Genomic DNA, 26,875 nt, shown 5'->3' on the forward strand with positions numbered 1-26,875 from the left:
GTGATTGGCCAGCGGGTCGGCGCGAGGTGCTGTGATTGGCTAATGGGCGCGGCGATGCGCCTGCCTGCCCTCCCTCCCCGAGCGATAGGCCCCGGCTGCGCCCGGCCGGAGTTTGGTGGAGGGACGGGACTGGCGCTGTGGGGAGGCGGACGGGGTGAGTCAGGCCGGCAGGGGAGGAAGGTGCCCTAGAGCGGGGGAGTCTAGCTCTGAGGGGGGATGGGAGTGAAGGGCGGTGCCCTAGGGTGGGGGAGGGTCCAGCTCTGAGGGGGTGGGGGGCAGGGAGTGGGGAAGGTGCCCTAGGGTGGGGGAGGGTCCAGCTCTGAGGGGGTGGGGGGCAGGGAGTGGGGAAGGTGCCCTAGGGTGGGGGAGGGTCCAGCTCTGAGGGGGTGGGGGGCAGGGAGTGGGGAAGGTGCCCTAGGGTGGGGGAGGGTCCAGCTCTGAGGGGGTGGGGGGCAGGGAGTGGGGAAGGTGCCCTAGGGTGGGGGAGGGTCCAGCTCTGAGGGGGTGGGGGGCAGGGAGTGGGGAAGGTGCCCTAGGGTGGGGGAGGGTCCAGCTCTGAGGGGGTGGGGGGCAGGGAGTGGGGAAGGTGCCCTAGGGTGGGGGAGGGTCCAGCTCTGAGGGAGTGGGGAAGGTGCCCTATGGTGGGGGATGGGAGGGGGAGGGTCCAGCTCTGAGGGGGGGTGGGAGTGAAGGGCGGTGCCCTAGGGTGGGGGGTTGGAAATGGGAGGGCCCAGCTCTGTGGGAGGAGAAGGGTGGCCTCAGCTTTGAGGGGAGGTCCCCTTGCTCCTGCTTTGAGAAGGGGATGCTGTTGCTGGGAATGGGGTTCCAGCTGGAGTGTGTTTGAGGGGGCTCAAGCTCTGGGGGGGGGTGTCGTTACTGTGCCCTTGAGGGGGGGTATGTGTGGTGTATTGGTGGCACAGAAGGATGGGGGTGCCCCCTGTGGGGTTTATGCCACAGAGGGCCTTGGGGAGGGGCGGAGGCTCATGGTACGTGTGGCTCCGAAGTAGTGGGACTGGGAATAGTATAATAGCCACCGCATAAGGCTCCCTCCCCTTGTGCAAATGCATAGGGGTCCCAGCACTGCAGTCTTGTGTCGGCTACAATGCATGTTTGAGGTGATGGGCTGTCCTTGGAGACCAGGGTCAACAGTTAAAGCAGGAAACTGGGTGCCAGGCCTCCTGGTTACGTTCCCAGTGCCATCACCAACTTCCTGTGTGACCAGAAAGTCTTGTTTGTACTCGATTTACCTATCTGGAAAATAGGGATAAAGAGACTCAGGAGCCTGGTGGGGTGAGTGAGGATTAATTGATGTCTGTCTGAAGCACTTTGAGTTCTGCTGATCAGAGATTCTAATATCGACATGGGCAGCGTGGAATCTCCAAATGCCTATGCAGAACAGGGGGTCGGGCAGCACCCTGTAAATTAGGTTTGGGTTTGGTTTAGTTCCCCCCCCCCCCATGTGAAAGACCAAAAGGTCCTGACTTAAGTTCAAAGTTTGCTGTGCAAAATCTACTGAAAATTCCTCTTGTTTATTTGTCTATTTAGTATCTTTTAGCCTGGTCCTCCCTTTACCTTGTCCCATCTAATGAAGGCAGGTGGTTAGAGTTCTCCAGAGGAGTCTCTGGCGCATAGTGTACCAACAGGAATTAACATCACCCTTTTAGGTGTTTGTTTCTCCGCTGAGTGTGACGTGAGGCATGAGGGCAGCACCGTGAAGACACGCAAATGCTACAAAACAAAAGGAATAATCATTCCCAGTGTTGATCATCCCTCAAATGAGGTCAACAACCTCTACTGTCTGAGGAGTTGGGGAAACACATAGCAGCCTCTCTGCTACAGGTGGTAAACCACTGAATTAATTATCCCCCAAATCAAATCCCACCCCATGGTCATTCAGGCTCCCAAAGAATGGTAGGGAATGCTTGGGTAGGTATGTTCACTGAAGGCAGCGGGTGCTGCTCCTTCCCCGTGTCTGCTGTTCTGGCTCTGCCGGATCACGTTATAATCTCTTGTCAGCCAGGGGATTAGTTTTCTCTCACTGCCACAAGAAGGCATTAGGGACTGCTGGTGTTTGCAGCACTTGCAGTTTAGGGGGGGGGTGAGGTTTTGTTTGATATGCGTGACTGAGCAGCAGTGCCCAGTCACTGAGTGCACAGAATTCCCTCTATAGCCATGAACGAAACTGTCATTTTTGCCCTTCAAATGCCAGAATTGCTAGGTGGTGCTGAACTAAGCCTCACATGAGAAGTAGGGAAGTATTGCTCTCCAATTTCAAAGGGGGGAAACGGAGGCACCTTTTGGGGGGATGTATGTGAGGGGAAAGTGACTTGCTCAGCATGTTAGTGAGTTAGGGTGGAACTGGGAATCTGAACTGAGATCTCCTGAGTCTCATGTCTATGCTTTAGCCACAAGATCAGTCAGGACATACAAACATGCACACAGTGCCCTACTTTTACTGGGCAATTTGAAAATCCTTGTTTTTTTTTCTCCCTTCCGATGTCTCCAGGCCCCACACCCAGCTCTGTCACCACAGAGGGGTCACAAGTTCCTGGGGCAGGAAACTGCTGCCACTTTAATGGGCAGCACCATTTGTTATCTCCTTCCATTTGGCAGCAGATGGCCTCAGACCCAGCAGCTGGGGAAAGCCCCCTGAGCATTTCCAGCCATCAAATTTCCTTATTCATCTGAATTGTGAATCCTTTTTTGTTTTTTTTAAACAACTTTGCCCTAAAGTTCCAAATCCTCCTTAGCAATTCTGTATTTCCTTAGCAAACGCCCTGCAATCTAGAAGGGAATAGCTTCACCCTCTGCTGAAAATGTAGCCACTTCTGTGGTGGAGCATAACAGTTGTTCAGCTGCTCACTCTATATGCACACAAACAAAACAAGTGTCTATATAATGTTTTTATGGTATTAGCATTTCAAAAGCTGGTCAAGATAGCTGCAAACAGAAATTTAGTTCCTCCCTAAATGCAAAGACAGGAATAGCTGTACAAGGAAGTTGTGGAGCAGATACTGGCAGTATTATCCTGCCTGCCCCACAACTGTAGGTTGTGTGTTAGACAAATAAGTGATCTGCCAGTTCTGGCAGGTGCAAAAGTTCGGCATAAAGAGGTAGCAGCCCTAAATTGATTTTATGTGAGTAATACTCTGAAGTTGAAACGTTAAAATAGGTGGTCAATTTATCTGGCCACTTGGGTCCTGTAAGAACTTGGCCTCCTGCATTTTTTGTTTGCTGCTCTTTAGAATAGTATGAGTGAGTTAGTTATGGTAGGCCTGGCCATAATAAGACAGGCGTTTAGTGCGGAGTCTGAATTTGTCTGAGCAGGAGGTCTCAGCTGTGTCTCAAGATCCCCAAAGGGGTGTGGTGCTAAATGGCTGTTTAGCACCAGGAAGTGAAGAACCATGTCCCATGAAACAAGGTTTAAAATGGGCAAAGAGGGCGAGGGTAAGTTCTGGCTCTGTGTCAGTGAGCGACACAGTGAGACAGGAAGCATAGAGCTGGAGGTGAAACTAGTAAGCAGAAGGAAGAGGAGGAGAGCGGGAAGGGAGGGAGTAGGGGGAAAGACCGATGTTGGCACAGAATAGGATATAAGGAGGATCCTGAGTGAGTTGGGCAGGTAGGGAGAGAACATGGATGTGGAGAAGTTCTACGGCACGAGCTGAATCCTCTCTTGGGGAGTGCCGTTAGGAGCTGTGGGTTCTGGGCTGGGTGAGGGGGATGGTGGGTGGTAGTTCTGGAGGCATCTTTCTGCCCTGGGTGATGCTGGGGATCCATTGGACTGAGCAGGTTCACGGCATGGAGTAATCACTGACAAGGTTGGCTGAGTTCCTCTGCCATTACACCCTTTGAGGAACGCCCTGTAGCCGGTTTCTCTGCTCTGAATCAGCCTGCCAGGGTGCGCTCCACCCTCATTCCAGAACAGAGACGTCGGAGGCTCCCGGGCTGGAAGGACTCCCGCTGAGGCTGCCCCTTCCTCCTCCATGTCCTTGCTTCAGGGGTTAGGGCACTCCTAGCCAGCAGCACCAGGATCATCAATCCTGCTGAGCCCCCCTGGAATCCTACTTCCCCTGGGAGTGTTCTTGGAGTGGAAGGGTCAGTATGTGTGTAGCTCTGTGGGCCTGGCGTGGATTTTCCTTTGTCTGGGAGGCAGTAGGGCTGGCATTTCCCTGTGGTTGGCTCTCTGCAGTACTCTGTCAGAGTCTCTGCTCGCCAGCAGGGCCTGTGGGTTTTACTTTGTTTCCAGGTGGCAACTACACTGTTTTTTGTTTTGTTTTTTTAAATCCTTCAGGGGTCAGGCCCGGTGGGTGTTTCCTGCCTCCACAGCAGCTCAGTCCTGAGGGGCAGGACTCGGGGGGGCGGGGGGGGGGGAGTGTACTTTTCATTCTCTGCCCATACCCCACGACTTCATCTGCTGCAGCAGTAGGAATCGTGTGAACAGCCCTGCACCACTGGAGGGGCTTTGGTATCAGACATGCTGCTTCCCCTGTGTCGGCTAGTGGAGGGGAGATGCAGGGCCACTGCCAAGCCCTGAGATCACTAGATGCTTACTCATTAGAGAGCTTTGTACTAAATGTGTTTCCAAAGCAGGCTAGAAATACCCATGACTGCTTCTCTCTCCATAACTTAGAGCTATGTATGGGGTCTGGCAGGAGCTGCCACTTGACTGCTGTCTCCTAGCAGGAGAGCACTGATCTGGGGCTGTACAGTAGGACTTGGGGGAGGCAGGCAAGGGGCAGGAAGTTTCCAAAGCTGTCACTCCTTTTTACGTTATTCTGGTTAATGTTAAAAGTGGCTAAAGCTGTACAGATGAATCAGAATTAAAATAGGCCTTGTCGCGCCACAAGTGTGACTCCCCTACCTGTCAGGCTCCCCGAGCTGGGGCTGGATTGGAGCTGATTCCTAGAGGAGGAATGCTGCATGTCCCATTCCCCAGATTCGCGCCCTCTGTCCTAAGGCTGGATTAGAGCTGATGTCCTAGAGGGGGATGGCCCATGACCCATTCCTGGACACCCTAGTACCGCTTGGCTTTTGTCGTTGATTCCACTGCCGGTTTCCTACAGTCTTTCCCCTTTGCTTCCTGCAGGTCTCTCCCGTGGGTGACTGATACTCCCTGCTGTCTGGCCACTCCTCCCTCATGCCGCTCGGACTAGGCCGCCGGAAGAAGGCCCCTCCGCTGGTGGAGAATGAGGAGGCTGAGCCCATCCGTGGCAGCTTGGGTGGGGTGGAGGTGGGCAGTGGCGGCAGCGTGGCAGCCCTGCAGCCCGGCCTGCCACCACCTCCTGCCAGCCTCCGCCCTCGACTGGTGTTCCACACTCAGCTGGCCCATGGCAGTCCCACTGGCAGGATCGAGGGCTTCACCAATGTCAAGGAGCTGTACAGCAAAATTGCAGAGGCTTTCAAGATCCCGCCAGTTGAGGTAGGCGCTGAGCACCCAGGCTGCAGGGTGGGGAGCTCGGAGAGGATTCCCTTCTGCATGGCAGCGCCTAGCCAGCCAGTGGGGTGGGCCCTTGGCGTTGGTGCCTTCTCTGGCTTCGTGGACCAGCACCCTGTGTCAGGCTGTGCTGTGCCCTTGGCTTTTTGCCAGTCAGTGACTCTGGGCTCAGTGGCTACATGCCCCCTGAGGTCTATGCCCAACTGGGCTGAGCCCAGTGGAGCTGGTGCTAGAATGCTGACATAGTGGTTTGAGCATTGGCCTGCTAAACCCAGGGTTGTGAGTTCAATCCTTGTGGGGGCCATTTAGGGATCTGGAGCAAAAAATCTGTCTGGGGATTGGTCCTGCTTTGAGCAGGGGGCTGCACTAGATAACCTTCTGAGGTCCCTTCCAACCCGGATATTCTATGATTTAGGGAGACAAGGTGGGTGAGGTAATATGGGGCCTTCTCAGCAGAGATGCTGAGGGGCAGTGGGGGAAGCTGTGGTCCAGGGGTTCCTCACTCTGTATCTCTCTTCCCACCTCCCAGGTGATGTTCTGCACCTTAAACACCCACAAAGTGGACATGGACAAGCTGTTGGGTGGCCAGATCGGTCTGGAGGACTTCATCTTTGCACACACAAAGGGCCAGAGGAAGGAGGTGGAGGTCTTCAAGTCCGAGGAGGCCCTGGGCCTGACCATCACTGACAATGGAGCTGGCTACGCATTCATTAAGGTACAGATGACTGAGCTCTGCTCACACCATCCTAGAGCCCAGGAGGCCCTGTCACTGGCTAATTGTGCTGTGAGTGGGGTGCACAGTTTTAGAGGAGGCGTGCTCCTCCCAGACACACACTGTGGCATCTTGTCTTGCTCCTTCCCTTCTTATCTGTCTGTCCATCCCCAGAGAGCTGCAGTGTGAGCCCCTGAGCACGAGCCATGCTATGGGTCTTACTGGGGGAGTAGAAACCCCAGCAGCAAACTTGATCACATGGAGCTCCTAGTCCCAGAGACTCTGTCTGAGCCATGTGAACAGTCCTACTGGACCAGACCACTGGTCCATCTAGCCCAGTATCCTGTCTTCCAACTGTGGCTGGTGCCAGATGCTTCAGAGGGCACAAACAGAACAGGGCAATTCCAAGTGATCCATTTCATCGTCCAGTCCCAGCTTCTGGCAGTCAGAGGGTTAGGGACACCCAGAGCATGGGGTTGCATCCCTGACCATCTTGGCTAATAGCCATAGATGGACCTATCCTCCATGAACTTATCGAGTTCTTTTTTTGAACCCTGTATAATTTTGGCCTTCGTGGCATCCCCTGGCAACGAGTTCCACAGGTTGACTGTGTGTTAACTTTGTTTTAAACAAGCTGCCTATTAATTTCATTGGGTGACACCTCGTTCTTGTGTTATGAGAAGGGGTAAATAACACTTCCCAGTTCACTTTCTCCACACTGTTCATGATTTTATAGACCTCTATCATATCCTCCCTTAGTTGTCTCTTTTCTGAACAGTCCCAGTCTTTTTAATCTCTCCTCGTATAGAAGCTGTGCTATCCCCCAATAATGTTTGTTGCCCTTCTCTGTACCTTTCCCAATTCTAATATCTTCTTTGAGATGGGGCAACCATAAATGCGCCCAGTATTCAAGGTGTGGGAATACCGTGGATTTATATAGTTGCATTATGATATTTCCTGTCTTGTTTTCTGTCCCTTTCCTAATGGCTCCTAACATTCTTTTTAGCTTTTTTGACTGCCGCTGCACATTGAGCAGATGTTTTCAGAGAACTATCCATGATGACGCCAAGATCTCTTTCTTGAGTGGTAACAGCTAATTTAGACCCCAACATTTTGTATGTATAGTTGGAATTATGTTTTGCAATGTGCATTACTTTGCATTTATCAACATTGAATTTCATCTGCCATTTTGTTGCCCAGTCACCCAGTTTTGTGAGATCCCTTTGTAACTCTTCACAGTCAGCTTTGGACTTAAAATATTATCACGATCTTGAGTAATCTGCAAATTTTGCCACCTCACTGTTCAGTCCTTTTTCCAGATCATTTATGAATGTTGAACAGTACAGATCCTTGGGGGACCCTGCTATTTACCTTTCTCCATTGTGAAAAATGGCCATTTATTTCTACCCTTTGTTTCCTATCTTTTAACCAGTTACTGATCCATGAGGGGACCTTCCCTCTTATCTCATGGCTACTTTTGCTTAAGAGCCTTTGGTGTGGACCTTGTCAAAGGCTTTCTAAAAGATCAACTGGATCACTGTGGTCCACATGCTTATTGACCCCCTCAAAGAATTCTAATAGATTGGTGAAGCATGATTTTTTCCTTTACAAAAGCCACGTTGACTGTTCCCTCATGTATCGTGTTCATCTGTGTCTGTTTTCAACCAGTTTGCCTGGTTGTGAAGTCCAGCTTACTGGCCTCTAATTGCTAGGATCGCCGCTGGAGCCTTTTTCAAAAATTGATGTCTCATTAGCTGTCCTCCAATTATCTGGTCCAGAGGCTGATTTAAGTGGCAGGTTACATATCACAGTTAGTTCTGCCATTTCATATTTGAGTTCCTTTAGAACTCCTGGATGAATCCCATCTGGTCCTGGTGTTTAATTTGTTCCAATAGCTCTTCTATTGACACCTCAGTCTGGGACAGGTCCTCAGATTTGTCCCTTACAAAGAATGGTTCAGGAGTGGGAATCTCCCTCACGTTCTCTGCAGTGTAGACTGATGCAAAGAATTCATTTAGCTTCTCTGCAATGGCTGTGTCTTCTTTGAGTGTGCCTTTAGCACCTCGATCGTCCAGTGGCCCCACTGATTGTTTGGCAGGCTTCCTGCTTCTGATGTACTTAAAAAAATTTTTGCTGTTAGTTTTTGTGTCTTTTGCTAGTTGCTCTTCAAATTCATTTTTGGCCTTAATTCTACTTTTATACTTGACCTGATAACTTTTTTCTTTCAGTTTTCTTCAGTAGGATTTAACTTCCAATTTTTAAAGGATGCTTTTGGCCTCTAACTGCCTCTCTTACTCAGCTTACAGCTTTTCCTACTTCCCGTCCCCTGCTCTGATCCTAACCTCACTTGGAGTCGTTCTCCTTTGGGGGAGCTAGGGGATCAGCGCACCCATCCCTTCCTACCTGAGGCTGCCCTGGTCCTTTCTCCTGCCTTGTCACTTTCTCACATGCTCTGTGTCCTGGATGGTTTCCCCAGGTGCTAGGAGCTGCAGCAGTTCCCTCAGACTAAGAGACCCCTCTGTGCCCCCATAGCACAGTGATAGTGACATCCCTGATCAGACTCTAAACCCCCAAGTAAATGAGAGAGGCCCAAACTAGTGGATCTGTTTGAAAGAACAGAGCAGGGTTGTGTTATTAGAACACAAATCCTCTTTGGAATCTTACAAAAGATCCCCTGGTACTGTGGTGCATTCGCTAATTCTTCAGCTAATGACATTCCCTAAGAAGCTCTAATCCCAGAGTCTAAATCACTGAAGCATGGCTGTTAAGCAGCTGCCATGTTCCACCCAATAGGTGGCTGCATTTCAGCAGTGGTTGAAGGGACTCGTGTATAAACAGAGTCTCAAGTGCTCTGGGATCCTTCAGGGGGACGGGTACAAGGGAGCCTAATTCAATATTATTGAGTTAATACACAAGATGTGTAGACTCTGCAGCAGCTCCAGCTGGTAAAACCAGAAGGGCTGTCCATCATCATGCCTCCTAATGCCATGATCTTTTGTCTCATGGTGCCATTTTGTTAGTGGGAGGCCTTGGGTTCCTAGGCCCTTCTGAAGAGATGTATGATTCTTCTTCGAGTGCTTGCTCATATCCATTCCATTAGGTGTGTGCGCGCCGCGTGCACGATCGTCGGAAGATTTTCTACCCTAGCAACACCGGCGGGTCGGCTGTGGAGCCCCCTAGAGTGGCGCCTTCATGGCGCTGAATATATACCCCAGCCGACCCGGCGCCCCCTCAGTTCCTTCTTACCGCCCCTGACGGTCGTTGGAACTGTGGAGCGCTGCTTAGCTGTTCTCCACTCTCCCTAGCTTAGTTAGTCATTCGCAGTTATAGTTATAGTTGTAGTTCTAGTGTTTATAGTAAATAGTTTAAAGTTGTTTTAGTTGTTATTGTAGTTCAGGGGGTTAGGGGGGTCGTCTCCCCCCTTTCTCCCAAGGCCGCGGGGCCGGGCTCATGCCCAACGCTCCCGGCTTCAAGCAGTGCGCCTCCTGCGCTAAGCCTATGCCCACGAGCGACCCGCACGACTCCTGTCTGAAGTGCCTGGGAGAGTCCCATCAAACAGATAAGTGCAAGATCTGTAAGGCCTTCAGACCAAGGACCAAGAAGGAGCGGGACTTTCGGCTCCGGCAACTCCTGATGGAGGCGGCACTTAGTCCGGACGCTCCATCTACAAGTCAGGCCCCGGCACCTAGCGCCTCGGTGCGCAGTGCCCCGGCGGCACCGGCTATGACGACCACGCGAGTGGCGTCGGACAAGCCTCCCCGGCACCGGACCTCGTCGGCACCGCAAGTACAGCAAGTGCCTCGGCGCCGGTCATTATCCCCGGGGCATAAAAAAGCCCATAAGACGGGGACCTCCGTGCCGAAGACGCCGGCTCCCCCAGTGCCGGGGGTAGAGCCGCGTCCACCGGTGGAGCACCGGAAACAGGTGCCTCCAGCACCGTCGACTCCGGCGCCGAAGCCGTTGAGTCCGGTGCAGATAGCGTCTCCACCGAGGCCGGCGGTGATACAGTGCCTCCCGTCGACTCCAGAGACCTTCGCGGCGGCGAGAGACTTAATAGCTCTCACGGAGCCGGCACCGCCCCAACCACCGGCACCGACGGCACCGTTGACTCGCCCGGTCCAGTCGAGGGGGAAACCTGCCTTGATGCGCCCTCCATCACAAGGGCTGGAACCTCGGCACCGATCCAGGTCCCGAAGCAGGTCCCCACGCCGCTCGCAGTCCCGGCACCGAATATCGCCTCGGCACCGGTCGTACTCGCGGCCAAGATCTTCTTCGCGGCACCGCTCTACGTCTCGGCACCGCTATGATCGTCGGCACCGATCAACGTCGAGACGTAGTTCTCGGCACCGCTACGGTCGACGCTCGACGTCGAGAGGCCGCTCCCGGCACCGGGCATACTCCAGGTCCTCGTCGAGGTCCAGATCCGACTCCCGGCACCGACGAGGTCATCGGCACCGGTCGCGGTCCCGGCACCGATCGCCGGCACCGCGTAGAGATAGATCATCTCCGGACCGGCACCGTGCGGCACCGCAGCCCACGGGAATCGTCTCGACGCTCTCGGCACCGCCGTGGCCATCGAGATCGGTGTCCCGCTCCTCGGAGGACCTCTCGAGATCGGCATACCCCCCTCAGGGGCAAGCCGAGGAACAGGACTTGGGACATTGGCAGGACACGACAGAGGACCATTCTCATGGCCCATCTCACTGGTCGTTTTGGACCCCGTGGGCGTACCATCAGGCGCAAGGGGCTCCAATTGCTTCGACCTCTCGCTCCGGTCACTCCGTCAGAAGGGCCCCGGAGTCCACCATTTCTCGGCCTCCGCCAGGGGGCATGGAGGCTTCTGTGTCCGCACCACCTGACGCCCTGGACCCAGGCGCAGGTGATGCTCCGGCCCAGGAACAGGGAGAACAGGACCAGCCCTTGGATCCTGTTCCACCGGAGGCATCTTCCTCTTCTTCTCCGGATGAGGCAGTGGCGGGCACATCGTGCACAGGCCCACCTCCAATAGATCTTCGGGCTCACCAGGATCTTCTGCGCAGGATGGCCCGTAACATGGACCTGCAGGCGGAGGAGATAGTGGAGGTGCACGACCCGATCGTGAATATTCTCGGAGCGGATGCCCCATCGAGGGTGGCGTTACCCCTGATCCGCACGATACAGGCCAATGCTTCTACGATATGGCAGACTCCTGCCTCTATCCCGCCCACAGCGAGAGGGGTGGAAAGGAAATACTTTGTCCCGTCTAAAGACTACGGGTACTTGTATACCCACCCCCAGCCGTGTTCACTGGTGGTGGCATCAGTGAACGCAAGGGAGCGCCACGGTCAGCAGGCCGCAGCGCCCAAATCAAAGGAGGCTAAGCGCCTCGATTTATTCGGCCGTAAAGTTTACTCAGCCGGAGGGCTGCAACTTAGAGCGGCTAACCAGCAGGCGCTCTTGAGCCGCTATAGCTTTAACTCCTGGAACTCTATGGGGAAGTTTAAGGAGTTGGTTCCCCAAGAGTCCAGAGAGGAGTTTGGAGCCCTGGTAGAGGAGGGTAAGAAGGTGGCTCGGACCTCCTTACAGGCCTCCTTAGACATAGCGGACTCTGCTGCGAGAACCCTGGCCTCAGGTATCGCTATGCGGAGGATCTCCTGGCTCCAGGTCTCGGGTCTGCCTCAGGAACTGCAGCAAACCCTGCAGGATTTACCCTTCGAAGGTCAAGGGTTGTTTTCTGAAAAGACGGACTCTCGCCTGCAGAGCCTCAAGGACTCCAGGACGATCATGCGTTCCTTGGGGATGCATGTTGTGGGCCCTCAGCGCAGGCCATTTAGGCCTCAGCCTCAGCGCTTCTACCCCCCCCGCCTCGTCAGAGACAGGACTCGGCCCGGAGGCGAGGGCGAGGTGGTAGACGAAGGTGGACCGGCCCTCAACCCGGTCAGAACCAGGGGCCACCTAGACCACCTTCAGGCCCCAGGCAGAACTTTTGAAGGTGCGGTCGAGGACGGCGCCCCAGTCATCCCCCAGGATCCAGCCCCCTCCTTTCGGGATCGCCTTTCCCATTTCCACCGTGCCTGGTCCCTTATAACCTCGGACCGTTGGGTTCTTCGCACGGTGGACAGGGGATATGCTATCCAGTTTTCTTCAATCCCCCCCTCCTCCCCCCCTTCCCCGTCCCTCTTCAGGGACCCTTCTCACGAGCAACTTCTTATACACGAAGTTTCCACGCTCCTTGCTATGGGGGCCATAGAGGAGGTTCCAGTGGAGTTAAGGGGCAGGGGATTCTATTCCCGTTACTTCCTCATTCCCAAGTCCAAAGGAGGTCTGCGACCCATCTTGGACTTGCGCGGACTCAACAAATTCGTAGTAAAGTTGAAGTTCCGCATGGTCTCTTTGGGGGCCATTATCCCTTCCCTCGATCCTGGAGACTGGTTCGCCGCCCTCGACATGAAAGACGCATACTTTCATATTGCAATCTACCCGCCTCACAGACGCTTCCTGCGATTCGTGGTAAGCAAGGTGCACTACCAATTTGCAGTCCTTCCCTTCGGCCTATCTTCGGCCCCAAGGGTGTTCACGAAATGTATGGCTGTCGTGGCAGCGTACCTTCGTCGGCAAGGGATACAGGTGTTCCCGTACCTAGACGACTGGCTGGTACGCGGTTGCACCAAAGAGCAAGTTCGAGCTCACGTCCACTTAATAGTGAACACATTCAACGAGTTGGGCATCCTACTCAACAAGGACAAATCCACTCTAGAACCTACCCAGAGAATAGAATTCATCGGCGCAGTCCTAGACTCCAGACGTGCACAAGCCATCCTGCCAGACAACCGCTTTTGCACCATCACGAGCCTCATTCAAGGACTCAAGGCCTTCCCAACTACCACGGTGAGGTCGTGCCTTACCCTGCTGGGTCACATGGCTTCCTGCACGTACGTAACCAGGCATGCCAGACTTCGGCTTCGCCCACTTCAAACCTGGGTGTCATCAATATACCGCCCACATCGGGACAGCCTGAACATGGTGGTCACGGTACCGAACTCGGTCCTGACCTCCCTCACCTGGTGGCTAGATCGCAACGTGGTTTGCGAGGGGATGCCATTTCACGCCCCACAACCCTCTCTGCACCTAGTCACGGACGCTTCATCTCTGGGTTGGGGAGCCCATCTCGACGAACACCATACCCAGGGCCTGTGGACTGCATCCCAGATAGCCCTGCACATCAATGTTCGGGAACTGATGGCGGTGCGCCTGGCGTGCCAGGCATTTCTCAACCTCCTACGTGGCCGATGTGTGTTAGTTCTCATCGACAACACCACGGCCATGTTTTACATCAACAAGCAAGGAGGAGCACGTTCGTCAATTCTATGCCAAGAGGCCATTCGCCTGTGGGACTTCTGCATCGCCCACTCAATCCATCTCACGGCATCGTTCCTCCCTGGAGTCCAGAACACTTTAGCGGACCGACTCAGCAGGTCCTTCCAGACGCACGAGTGGTCTATCCGTCCGGACATCATACATTCCGTCTTCCAGAAGTGGGGGTTTCCCCAGATAGACCTGTTTGCATCTCGAGACAACAGGAAGTGCCACGTGTTCTGCTCCCTGCAAGGTCGAGCTCCGGGCTCCCTCTCGGATGCGTTTCTCCTTCCCTGGAAAGACCACCTGTTTTATGCCTTCCCTCCATTTCCTCTGGTCCACAAGGTACTGCTCAAATTGCGCAGAGACCAGGCACAGGTGATTCTGATCGCCCCAGCGTGGCCGAGACAACATTGGTACACCACGCTGTTGGAACTCTCGGTTCAGACACCGATCCCGCTTCCATTATGCCCGGATCTCATCTCTCAGGACCACGGTCGCCTGCGTCACCCCGACCTGCAATCACTCCACCTCACGGCGTGGCTGCTCCATGGTTCACCCAGGCAGAGCAGCAGTGCTCGCACTCTGTCCAACAGATTCTGCTGAGCAGTAGGAAGCCCTCAACACGGACCACATACTTGGCCAAGTGGAAGCGGTTCTCCTGTTGGTGCGAACAACGAGCCACGTTCCCGTTACAGGCACCTATCCCTCTCGTATTGGAATATCTCCTCTCCCTAAAACAGCAAGGGTTGGCGATATCTTCAATTAGAGTTCACCTGGCCGCTATATCGGCCTTTCACCCAGGGGAACTCGCGTCTTCGGTATTCTCTAACCCGATGGTCGTTAGATTCCTCAAGGGCTTAGACCGGATGTACCCACAGCAACGTCAGCCCGTTCCGACGTGGGACCTCAACCTGGTTCTTTCCAAGCTCACAGGTCCTCCATTCGAGCCACTGGCCACCTGTTCACTTCTGTACCTATCCTGGAAGACAGCCTTCCTCGTAGCCATCACCTCAGCAAGGCGCGTTTCTGAACTCAGGGCGCTTACATCCGAGCCCCCTTACACAGTTTTCCACAAGGATAAAGTGCAGCTTCGTCCACATCCTGCCTTTCTCCCTAAGGTGGTTTCCCCTTTTCATATCAACCAGGATATATTTCTCCCGGTCTTTCATCCTAAACCACATGCCACTCGCCAGGATCAACGTTTGCATTCTCTGGACGTACGCAGGGCACTGGCCTTCTATATTGACCGCACAAGGCACTTTAGAAAGACGACGCAACTCTTCGTTGCAGTGGCCGACCGAATGAAAGGCTCACCGGTCTCCTCACAACGCCTATCCTCCTGGATTACGTCTTGCATCCGGACTTGCTATGACCTGGCAGGTGTCTCAGCACCGCACCTCACCGCTCACTCCACGAGGGCCCAAGCTTCCTCGACGGCTTTCCTGGCGCAAGTTCCGATCCAGGACATTTGTAGAGCTGCGGTTTGGTCATCAGTCCACACGTTTACAGAGCACTATGCACTAGTGCAGCAGTCCAGGGACGATGCTGCCTTCGGATCAGCGGTTTTGCACACAGCAATGTCTCACTCCGACCCCTCCACCTAAGTTGGGCTTGGGAGTCACCTAATGGAATGGATATGAGCAAGCACTCGAAGAAGAAAAGACGGTTACTCACCGTTGTAACTGTTGTTCTTCGAGATGTGTTGCTCATATCCATTCCAAACCCGCCCCCCGTCCCCACTGTCGGAGTAGCCGGCAAGAAGGAACTGAGGGGGCGCCGGGTCGGCTGGGGTATATATTCAGCGCCATGAAGGCGCCACTCTAGGGGGCTCCACAGCCGACCCGCCGGTGTTGCTAGGGTAGAAAATCTTCCGACGATCGTGCACGCGGCGCGCACACACCTAATGGAATGGATATGAGCAACACATCTCGAAGAACAACAGTTACAACGGTGAGTAACCGTCTTTTCCAAGGCCAGACGGGACCATTGTGATCTAGTCTGTCCTCCTGTGTATAACAGGCCAGAGAACTGCCCCGAAATAATCCCCAGAGCAGATCCTTTAGAGAAACGTCCAGTATTGACTTTAAAATGTTCGGTGATGGAGAATCCACCAGGATCCTTAATAAATTATTCCAAAGGTTAAATACACTTACTGTTAAAAATGTAACCTTTGTTTCCAGTCTGAATTTTGTCTAATTTCAACTTCCAGCTATTGCGTGGTGTTAGACCTTTCGCTGCTACACTGAAGAGCCCATGACCAAATATTTGTCCCCACGTAGGTAATTTACAGACTGTAATTGAGTCACCCATTAAGCTTATCTTTGTTAAGCAAATAGATTGAGCTCCTTGAGTCTGTCGCTATAAGGCAGGTTTTCTAATCCTCTAATCATTGTCGCAGCTCTTCCCTGCCCCCCCCTCCAACTTTTCGACTTCCTTCTTGAATTGTGGGCAGCAGAGCTGGACCCAGGATTCCAGCAGGGAGGGGTCAGGCCAGTGCTAAATAGAGAAGTAAAATAATCTCTCTACTCCTCCTCAAGATTCCCTTGTTTATGCATCGCAGGAGCGCGTTAGCCCTTTTGGCCACAATTTTGCACTGGGAGGTCATGTTTAGTTGATTATCCACCTTGACCCCCAAATCTTTTTCAGAGTCACTGTTTCCTAAGAGAGTCCCCCATTGTGTAAGTATGGCCTACATTTTTTTTTTTTTTTTTTTTTTTTTTTGGTTCCTAAATATATTCATTTCGCCACATTAAAACACAGTGTTTGCTTGAGCCCAGTTTACCAAGTGATCCAGATCACTCTGTGATAATGACCTCTCCTCTTCATTATTTGCCATTCCCCATTTTTTGTGTCCTCTGCAAACTTTGTCAGTGATGATTTGTTTTCTTCCAGGTCACTAATAAAAACATTAAACAATATAGGGGCAAGAACTGATCCCTGTGGGACCATACCAGAGACACACCTGTTCGATGATGATTCCCCATGTACACTTGCATTTTGAGACCTATCAATTAGCCAGCTTTTAGCCCGTTTAAAGTGCACCATATTAATTTTGTCATTCTAGTTTTTAAATCAAAATGTCATGCGGTACCAAGTCAGATACCGTAGGCAGCTCAGTATATTATGTCAACACTATTACCTTTATCGACCAAACTTGTAATCTCATTTAAAAAACCAAGATAGTTTGACTGGGTCTATTTTCCATAAACCCACGTTGATTGGCATTAATTATATTGTCTTCCTTTAATTCTTTATTAAGCAAATTCAATATCAACTGCTTCATTGTCTTGCCCGGGATCGATGTCAGACTGACGGGCATATAACTACCCATGTCACCCTTTACCCAGTCTTCTGAAATTTTGCTGGTCTTCCAAGACTTATTGAAAATCAACATTAACAGTGCAGCGAGCGTCTCAGCAGCTCTTTTAAAACTTTTGGATGCAAGTTATCTGGACCTGCTGATTTTAAAATGTCTGACTTTAGTAGCTGCTGTTTTCACATTCTCCTGAGATACTAGTGCAGGGGAAAGAGTGTTATCCTATGATATGAATACATCATCTGTTTTTCCCCAAATACAGAACATAAATATTTGTTCTCTTGTGTGTGTGCTGCATTACTATTGATAATTCTATCATTTCCATCTAGTAATAGACCAATATCATTGAGAATTATTTTTGTTCCTAATACACTAAAGAAAACTCCTTCTTGTCCTTAACTCTGCTGGCGATAGTCTCCTTGTGTCTCTCTTTTTTTCCATTTTCAGTTTTCTGCGGTTCCTAACTTCTGACTTATATTCCCTTTCTTTTCTCCTTTCTTCCATTTGTTACATTATTTCTTTATTTTTTTATAGCTGCCTTCTCTTCCCCACCAAAGCAGGTCATTTTCTAACCAATACAGTCTTTTCCCTCGATTGTGGCTTTTTGGCCATCTAGTAATGTTCTTAAACACACCCAGTCTTCCTCTCTGCTGATGTGGCTTATCATTCTTTTCAGCTTTGTGAAACCGGCCCTTCTAAAGCACCGAGTATTTATCTCCCTGATCTGGATTTCATTCTGTTTGTATTTTATAAATGTGATCAAATCCTGATCCCTGGTACATAAGTCACCATTAACGTGCTAAGGAAGGACCAAGCTTCGGCTGGGCAAAAATATGTGCATGAGACTAACTGCAAAGGGAAGGCCCCGTGGCCTGATGGGAGCCGGGGGTCCTGGGTTCTGTTCCCTGCTCTGCTGACTCGCTCTGTGACCCTGGAGATGTGTCTGTGCTTCAGTCTCAATTGACCTGTCTTGTGGGGTTCTGGGCAGCTTTGCTGAATACAAAGGGTTGTGCACAACCCTGAGCTGAATGGTGTTAGAGCAGAGAAAGTGCTGCTGTTCAGACTCTCTTATCTGGGCGCTGCGGGGAGGAAACTGCCCCAGGACCTGCCATCTGTGCTGTGAGCCAACCGTCCTGTCTCTTGCTTGCAGAGGATCAAGGAAGGGAGCGTCATAGACCGGATCCAGGTCATCAATGTGGGCGACATGATTGAGTCCATCAATGGGCAGAGCCTCATCGGCTGCCGGCACTATGAGGTTGCCAAGATGCTCAAGGATCTGCCCAAAGGCCGCACCTTCACGCTGAAGCTAACAGAGCCCCGGAAGGCATTCGGTGAGTGAGCCCCACGCACTGCCCTGGGCAGATGAGGTCACTGGCAGGCTCAGGATGGTTGGAGCATGAGGCCTGTCACCAGTCCCTGTGGTCACAAGCTGGTTCCACCTGACGTGTAAAACGAGCTTGGTGGGTCTCAGTCCAGGTCATAGTAGGGCAGGAGTCCCTGGCTAAGTAACTGGCTCCCCTTGTTGGCAGCCACAGCAGAAAGTATCAAACAGGCCACAGAGACTGAGCTCCTCCATCTCTCTAGAGGGGCTTGTTCCTGGGCGGGGGGGAGGGGCATGGCAGCAGGGGGCGGTATGTTTGCCATTGGCCCTGCTGAGACCTTCAGCCTCCAGGGCAATCAGTCCAGCAGAGAACACGCTGGGCTTTGTTTTGCACGTTCTGTCCTTTCTCCTTCAGTGAGAAGCCGCATTGGGTGCTTATCTGAGAGCGCCTTTCGTCTTAGCCCAAAGGCCCTGCTGGCTGCTGTGGGCACGAAGAGCCATTATCTTCTGTCCTACTCAGCCATTAAATGGGAGATGGGGAGGGGCTTTGCGTCAGGGTTTCCCAATCTGTGGGTCGCCGGAATGTTTGAGGCCCGCAAGGTGGCTCTGGTCCCGTGGGTCTGGCAGGGCTCGCCTCTCTGGTGCCGCTGCTGCCAGGTGAATGCAAGGTGGGCTTTGCAACCTCCTTCAGGGCCACCCCGGCTAATGTGCTGAGTCACCACAGGCCATCGACACTTACAAATGGGTCCTGAGCCAAGAAAAGGGTGAGACCCGCTGCTTGAGGTGCTGAGCGTGGGGTTTGCTGACTTGTCCTGCGGCGTGGTGGCCAGCAGGTGGCACTGCAACCTCACTGCAGCTCCTAGCCCTCTGACCTGTGCGGTGTAACCACAGGGTTGGCTGAGAGGTGGGGCAGTTCTGTTGCTTAATTTCAGGTTAGGGCTTTACCAGCCGTGTTACTGCAGGGAAGCCTTCCTCGTACTGGGAGAGGGAAAAGGAGGCTTCTGCAGTGGAAGGCAAGTGGGATCTGGAGATTCCGGTAGCAGCTGAGCCTGCATGTGGGCCTTGAGGCAGCTGGCCTGTAAAGCTGCCCCATCTCTGCTTGGACTTGGGGTTAGGTGGCCCTGCCAAGGTATCTGCAAATGACCCCCTGTGTACTCAGTGATGAGAGGAGGCTGCTCACAGGACAAGTGGGAGGGGCTGGCTCTGCCTTGCTTGTCTCTTCCCTCTCCTCCCCCCCTCCCCCCCAATCTCTATGGTGGCTTGAGGGAAGGGGTCTGTGCTCGCGGTCCTAAATGTCACTAAGCAGACAGGCCTGGGGTTGACCCAGCAGCTGGCAAGGTGAAGGAGTTCTCCCTACCGATCCCTCAAAGCGCAGGGCTTTCTGCAGGGCTTTGAGTGGAGCCTGGGGGAAAGTGAGGTCCCCAGGATGGTGCTGAAGGCCGGGGGAGACAACTTGGTTCCGGGCTGGACTGTTCCAGCCCCTGTGCTTGTTATCCAGCAGTGGCCTTGTCAGTGGCTCCCAACCGTACCCCAGGGATGGGGATTCCAGCTCTGTTCCGGGCAGACTGCCTCTGATCACGGTGCATCCTCGCCCTCTGCTGTGTGTGCAGCCTTCTCAGAGTCCTCAAATCCAGATTCCTTGGCTGCTGGTAGCATTTCTTCGAACGCTGCACTAAGCCCCGGGTTGGGGCAGTGTTGCTACCCTCACATTGCCCCAGATCACACAGCGAGGCAGCAGCAGTGCGGAAGTAGAACCCAGGAGTCCTGGTTTGCCAACCTTAACCACTAGGTGGCGCTCCCTCCCTGAGCAAGGGATAGAACCCAGGAGTCCTGGCTCCCAGTCGCATCGCGTTCCCTGCTGCTGGTGTCTCAGTTCATTCATCCGCAAGGCCAGCCTGCCACCACGAATTCCTTCCTCCTTAAGTGACTCACTGGCCTCTGATCTGGGAAGGAAGATCATTTTCCACTTGAAGTTATTTCCTCCTTGGCTTATGCTTCTCAGCCCGCGCACACGTCCCTGGTTCCTGGAATCTGGTAACTTCCTTCTCCCCTCCCTCTACCAGCTGCCTATGTTCATCTCTGGCACCTTGGGAGCCTTGGCACAAGCATCCGTGCCGCTGCTCATTCCCTGCAGTTCGTTCCATGCTAATTAGTGACAGCTCCATGGTGCTGGCTGTGTGTACGAACGTTAGGCTCTTCTGCTTGTCCGTGGTGGAGAGAGACCAGGTGCCAATGCTCGCTGGCTCTGCTTTGGCGAAGCCACCTGCCAGTTGGGTGGCAGGCAAACCTGAGAATGCTAAGCTTAGCTCGGTCCTGCCAGCCCTGTGCTCTGCTGCCTGGACCCACAACTCACTGGTGGGTCAATCCAGCCTCATAACCTGCCCTGCCTTCCAGGGTGCGCTGGACCCTCTGACCAGGGCCGCGGACAGAAAAGCTCCACGCTGTTCCCTCAGAATGCCGGCTGCTAGCGCGCAGGGAGAGCTCTGCTAGCTGCCAAGAGTAGATGGTCTTTTCACCTCTGGAGCTGCCAGAGGGAGACGGAACTTGGGAGGGCCTGGGCAGAGCTGGTAGCATCCAGCAGTGGGTGCACCCCAACATGGGTGTTCCAACCTGTTTGCGGGTCGTGCTTGATTCCAGGGGGGGCAGGAATGTTCTGTGTTCCATCAGCCTGGTCCGCGGGACTGTGCAGCATCAGTGACGGGTCTTTCTCCCTGGGGGCGCCCTTCTACTCGTGCCGCGTCCCCCTTACTGCTCTGGGCAGCTGTTTCCTGCTGCAGGGCCATGGCTCAGCTCATAGGCTCCTGCCGAGGACCCAGATCACCAGCTCTTTGCACAAGCAGCCTCTTGTCCTCTGATCGAAGCAGGGAGGTGGGGGACTGGTTCATCGTGTGCTGGCCCTGTTCAGTTCCCACCTCTTGTAGAAACCCGCCGCAGAGGCATCCACCCGCTGGGCTCTGCGCCAGCCCTGGCGCTCAAGCCTGGAGTGTGCAGTGCTGGACGGATCGCTGGGAGAGCTGCTGATAAGGAAAGTGCTGGCTTCTGGGGAACAGCTCTAGGCCAGCTAGCTTCGGTTCTTCCCCTCTATGGGCAACCTGGAGCAGCCTCTTGTGTTAATCTCTCCCGCTGGCTATTTCTAGCTCCCGGGCTAAGTGGCTGTTATCTTCCCCCATTGAGAGTGTTCAGGACCTTCCCTGTGATCTAGGGAGGGGCCAGCGCCCTGCCCCAGCTGGGGAGACCCTAATCACAGCATTCCCTCAATGCTCTTGAGTGAGACTAATGTACAGGCCGCGTGGCTGTGCCCACACCCCTCAGTCCTCTTTGCAGCACCTCCCACCTTCTCCCCGCACACAGCTCTGGCGCTACCCTCAGCCCCCACCCACAGCCCCCCCTGCTTCTCCAGCCCTGCTGCTGCTCCTCAGCTCTGCTGGTGCCCCTCAGCCCCCATCCGCAGATGCCCTGGGCTCCCCCCCCCCCCCCCCCCCCCAGCCCTGCTGGTGCACCTCAACATCCTCACACAGAGCTCTGCCAATATCCCCTGACTCAGAGACCCCCTGTTTCTCCAGCCGTGGCCCCTCCCCCCCCACAGCTCTGCCAGTGCCCCTGCTATTCCAGTCTTGCACTTACTAGTCGATGTTGGTCATGTGACCTTCTGCGGCTCCTGTGGTCTCCGTGCTTTGCCAGCGCTGGAGTCTTGGTGCAGACATGCCCTGCTCTCCCCGCCCCTGCGCCCTGTCCTGCCCGCTGCTATGCTGTGGCATGACTGGAAAGGCTGTTCTTTCTCTTGGCTGCAAGCTCTAGGGCAGAGGCCAGAACCCCAGCCTCCCCATGTGGGGCAAACAGCTCCTCCCTGTCTGAAAGGAGCCAAGCTTTCCTGGAAAGGCAGGGCAGTGCCTCTGCATTCCCAGTTTAACACCGCCACCCCCCCCCCCAGCTTTGGGGGGAGTGCGGGGGATGACAGCCTCAGAAATGCCAGTGCCAGGAACACCTGAGCTCCATCCCCACTACGAGCCAAGCCCACGTTCCCGTTAGAGGCAGAACAACTGGGCTTCTGTGCTGGGGCCAGGCTAGTCTTTCTCAGTGCTGTTCCCTGCCCTGTGAGGGCTCTAACGGGGGGGGCTGAGGCAGGCTGACCTGGGGGCCAGTGACCGCTCTTCCCATGGCTTCTGGATCAGTGATTCTCTCTGTATGTTGGGGGGGAATAGATGCAGGGGTGAAAGTGGGCTGGTACGGTGTACCGGTAAGAAGTGGTCGCTGGTACCAGCCCATATGCAGCCAATGTGCTGCCCCTTGCCCTCCGCCCCCTGTTGGTGGCCCTGCCAATAGGCTCCTACCACCAGGGAGGACGTAAAAGGGGCAGCTGCCCTGGGGCCCGTCTATTTAAAAGAGCCCAGGGCTCCCGGCCCCTGCTACCGCGGCAGCATCCGGAGCCCCGGGCCCTTTTAAATCACTACCGGAGCCCCAGGCGGCACGAGCCAGGCAGTACAGATGAGCTGGCTGTTGGAGACTGATCCCCAGCCCCGCCCCTTCCGCCCAAGGGCCCTGCCCCTTCCGGGGGCCTGGAGCCGGGCCCCGTATTGGTAAGTCTTTTGTGTTATTTTCACCCCTGAATAGGGGGGGGGGGTGTATGTATGTATGGGGGGTGGGGTCTGAATAGCCCCCCCCACGATAGCCCCAAAAGGGAAAAATCCTCCGTATCTTTTGGCCCAGAACAATCTCCAACCAAGATCTATTGACACAGTGCAGCCAAGAGTATCTGAGCACCATCATTGCCAGGAGGGGTTGGAGATGGATCGGTCATGTGCTTCGGATGGGAACGGATTCCATCACCGGAGTAGCAATCAGATGGACACCTGAAGGCCAGCGAAAACGAGGCCGCCCGAAAACAACCTGGCGAAGAGCTGTGGCAGCCGAGCTGAGAAACCCGGGGCACAACTGGGGAACCGCCGAAAGACTTGCCAGAAACAGACAGGAGTGGAGGCGCTTCGTCACAGCCCTAAACGCCAGAGGCGTGATAGGAACATGATGATGATGGCCCCTCCCTATCACCCTGCCCTGCGGGTGTATGGTAGCCGGGCTTCCCAGGGATGTTAATGGCATTCAGCATCCACCCAGCAGAACAGTGGCTGCTGCGGCCAGCCCGCTGCTCAGTGCCTGGGGCTGCTGGGACAGTGGCTGTGTGGGGACCCAAGGGGTTATGCAGGCTCTGGGCCAATCGCTTTTTGCACCATCTCTCGCCCTCGTGTAGCTGGGGGCTGGAGGTCTCGTGGTTTGTGATCGGTTGGGAGCCTGCCTGCGGGCTTTGGCCTGGCGTCGGTGCATGAGGCACACACGCGGCAGGGTGGGGTGCCTGCCTGCCACGCCATCCTCTGATTGCGGCTCCAGCCCAAACATGTTGATGTGGCTGGAGGCTATTTGTGTCTGAGTCCAGGGCATTTCCCTCTCCCGCAGCCCGTACTGTGCTAACCACACTGGGAGCGGGCAGGGTGTCATGGCTCCTCGAGCCCAGCTGCTGCTGCTCCAAGGAGTCCTCCTTGGAACCTGGGGAGGGAAGCAGCGTTTTCCGTAGCAGACAGACCCTGGTGTGTGCTTGGAGGGGCAGGGAGCAGCTGCTAGAGCCAGCGCCAGAGAGCTGGGGAACAGGTGCATGAGGACTGTCAATACCCAAGCAGTGCGTGCCCCCATGAAACTCCTGTACCCCAATGCACCAGGCAGAGCAGTGCTAGCCACCTTACAAGCAGTCGGGGGAGCCTGTATCCTCTAGTGTCCCTGGTGCTAAGGGATCCACGCCCCTGCAGGGCCACGGGATCCCCTCTTGGAGGTAGAGTCCTAGGAGGAGTTGCATATGGCCCCCGGTCTGTATCTGGTCCTCTTGAGAGACTTGTGACCCTTGGACACATTGTCCACAGTATCTGCTTCCCTCCTCTTAAACCCCCCCCCAAAGGGGGTTCTAGCTCTCATGTGACTGCTGGCTGCCTCTGCTGACAGCCTGAGACTACGGCTAACAGGGTGCAGGGGAGTGCTCACTCCTCAGTCTCCCGGTGGTGTCGTCTGCAACTGCCAGCCCTGGCATTTGTCTCCGCGCTAACTTTCCGCGGTGGAGGCGGAGTGGGACTTGGGGGTTGGGGGAAGAAGAGGGAGAGAAGCAGAGAGCGGAGGATGGGGACAGGAGAGAAGCACCGGGCAGAGCGTTTCTCGCTGAACATGGCAATCAAGTACTGAATATACAATCCCCAACGGTGCAGTTGCCACAGAGGCCAGACTGTCCCCGTCCCTCCCAGTGACGCCAGCGGGAGATCTGTAGATCAAGGGAAGAAGTGACTCCAAAATGAATGCCCTGGGCCAGAACTGAACGTGGCATTCTGCCTTCCGCACTGAATGAGCAATACATCAGCCCTAGAGCAGGGGCGCGTCTGCCTCAGCTTGCTCCCCTCGCCTGGACGTGGGAGGGTGAATAACCAGCTTTTCCCCCGTGCGTCCTGGCAGCAGTGCACCCACAGAGTCGTCTGGGCTTGAATCTGCTGCAGAACTTAAAAAAAAAAGGGGGGGGGGGCAATGGGGGAGGGGAAAACCAAAGTCTCTTGAAGGGTTTCTTCACAGCCACGGCTGTCGAGCCTACCCGCTAGCAGGGACATCTGCCTGAGTCTGCAGGCAGCCTGACACGGGAGCTCGTTTGTCGCCGCCGTCTAACGAGGACACTGCAATAGTTACTGGTCTCACTGCTGCTGGCTTTGGCAGACTCATCGGGCTGGCCATTGGCCGCAGCAGCGGCGAACCGGGTAGCAGGAGCCAGCCCTTGCTGAGGTTTGGATGAGGAGTTCAGGCCTTCCCCTGCTCCACGTTTACTGTCCCCTCTGCCTGAAGGGCGTGGGGAGGTGGAAAAGTGGCATAGCACCTGCTGCCTCGGAAAGCTTTGCCTGGACAGCTGTGTGCAGGCAGCCCCTGGGGAGTGTGAGGGCAGCATGACCTGGAATGGCATGCAGAAATAAACAGGGGCTCCTGCAGCGGCGTGTACAGCCTGCTGTATTGGGATGGGGCAGTGAAGTGCGGGAAGCCCTGTTGCTGCATGTGTCCCCATCTTCCTTCCCCCCCCCCCCCCCCCCCCGCTGCCGTCCCTCGCCCTCTGGCTCGACACATCCAGGGCCTCTCATCCCATTTCTGAAGGACAAACTGCAAGTGAAGCAGACTCTGAAGTGCCTAGGACAAGATGGGACCTCCAGCACCCTGCGAGTGGAGCCCCTCTTGGATAATTCTTGCCCTGCACCTGCCCCAGCATCTGTGCTCCGCACATAGGATCTCTGCTCCCATGGCCGGCACCCCAGCTGCATGGCCTCCGCTTCCAGACAGTTCTAACAAGCAAGAAAGCGGGGGCCCCCAGGCTGCCCCACCGCCCTTGGGCACCTCCTTGGCACAGCAGTTGGGCTGTGGGAATGTCATTGAGGGGCAGAGAGGAGACCATGGCTAGCACGAAGCAATGGATCCAGGGGGCGGGTAGGAAAAGTAAAGCAGCCCGCCATGCTCCAGTGCCCCCTCTGGCAGGGACTGAGCAACACACAGCCTGTGCCTAGGCATTTATACCATACTCCTGCTGCCATCTGTGTCTGGCGTGGGCGTTTTAGGGAATGGGCTCGGGCCCCCCTCCCCCGTACGCCAGAAGCAGGAAAGTGGCTGATCAGATGAGATTTTCCCAGATTATTTTTATGCCGTGGGACTGTGGGAAACGTCAGTGGGGCTGGATCTTCATGGCTCTGTGCCCCCGGCACACAGTAACGACTGGCTGGAGAGGCGCATCACAGGCAGCTGCTGTTGTAACTGGCCTGAGAAGGAGTGTATTTTGGAAACACAGCAGCTGGGTTGGTTGTCCCGTGAGGGTTTTAATGGGATGATGCTGAAGCGGCTCTGTCCCTCGTGGGGAGAGGAAACAGAGTGCCCAGTGCCCTGTATCAGCTCGAGGGGACAGGGCTGTCCAGGAAAACGCTGGCCGCTCCGGAAGTGCATTGGGAACAGAGGTCCCTGCAGGCGTGGGAGCTGCTGCAGGATGGACCACGGCTTCTCTGGGGATTCCAGGCTGCCCAAGGGCAGGAAGAAACCGGTTACGTACTGGAGGAAAGAGGAGCTTGTGGGATCCCGCAATGCTGTTGGCAAGAACTAGACCGCCCCACCGGACAGAGAGGCCTGGAGGTTTCATGAGGCTTGCACCCAGAGCCAGGGAGAGAGTCCTGCCTCTCTCTGCTTCTACTAAACTCTCTCTCCTGTTTTAATCAGCTGCCCTTGACGGCAGGGCCGTACCAACTGCATTTTGAAAGCTGCCCTCTGAAGGCAGTTCACATACCTCTATGTGGGAGGGACTTGGTTTTTCGAAGCCGAGGTGGAACACGTCCTTAACTTAGTTCTGTGCTGCTATGAAACCTTCCCGGCCGTTAGATCCAATCCCGGGGGGTTAGAGGTACAGGGAGCGCCTGGACCAGTGCATTGAAGATAACACTGGACGGCGAGAAACCCGCGGAGGGCAGGAACCACTCGGCGCTGCCAGCGCCCAGCGTCCTGCACTCCAAATAGAGCTGCTGAGGTTGAGCGATCCCCGATTTCTGCCCGTTCCCTCCCAGCACGGATCCAGCCAGGGACTCTGTGAGCTCAAACTCATTCACTGCCGACGGCAGAGCAGGAGCAAGAGAAATGTGCATGGGGAGGTAGGAAGATCCAGGCAGAGGAGCAGGTCAGCGGGACCCCAGATACTCAGTCCTGCCAGAGCCGGCA

At 54.8% G+C, this 26,875-nt stretch overlaps 1 protein-coding gene across 3 annotated transcripts in view; it reads left to right on the top strand.

Moving 5' to 3' along the window:
• The window catches only part of GIPC1 (GIPC PDZ domain containing family member 1), a 32,763-nt gene continuing 5,888 nt past the window's right edge, over window positions 1-26,875 (top strand). The window contains exons 1-4 of one of the 3 annotated variants that reach the window (XM_024110025.3): window positions 1-154; window positions 5,087-5,419; window positions 5,964-6,149; window positions 17,951-18,131. In XM_024110025.3, coding sequence (XP_023965793.1) covers window positions 5,138-5,419; window positions 5,964-6,149; window positions 17,951-18,131 — 649 coding nt within the window. In that variant the 5' untranslated portion in view covers window positions 1-154; window positions 5,087-5,137. Of the gene's footprint in view, window positions 155-1,666; window positions 1,840-3,889; window positions 4,096-5,086; window positions 5,420-5,963; window positions 6,150-17,950; window positions 18,132-26,875 lie in introns of those variants that run through there. The other 2 variants (XM_024110026.3, XM_005296077.4) reach the window with 2 other exon arrangements.

This window comes from Chrysemys picta, chromosome 22 (assembly GCF_011386835.1).
Source record: "Chrysemys picta bellii isolate R12L10 chromosome 22, ASM1138683v2, whole genome shotgun sequence".
NCBI lineage: Eukaryota > Metazoa > Chordata > Testudines > Emydidae > Chrysemys > Chrysemys picta.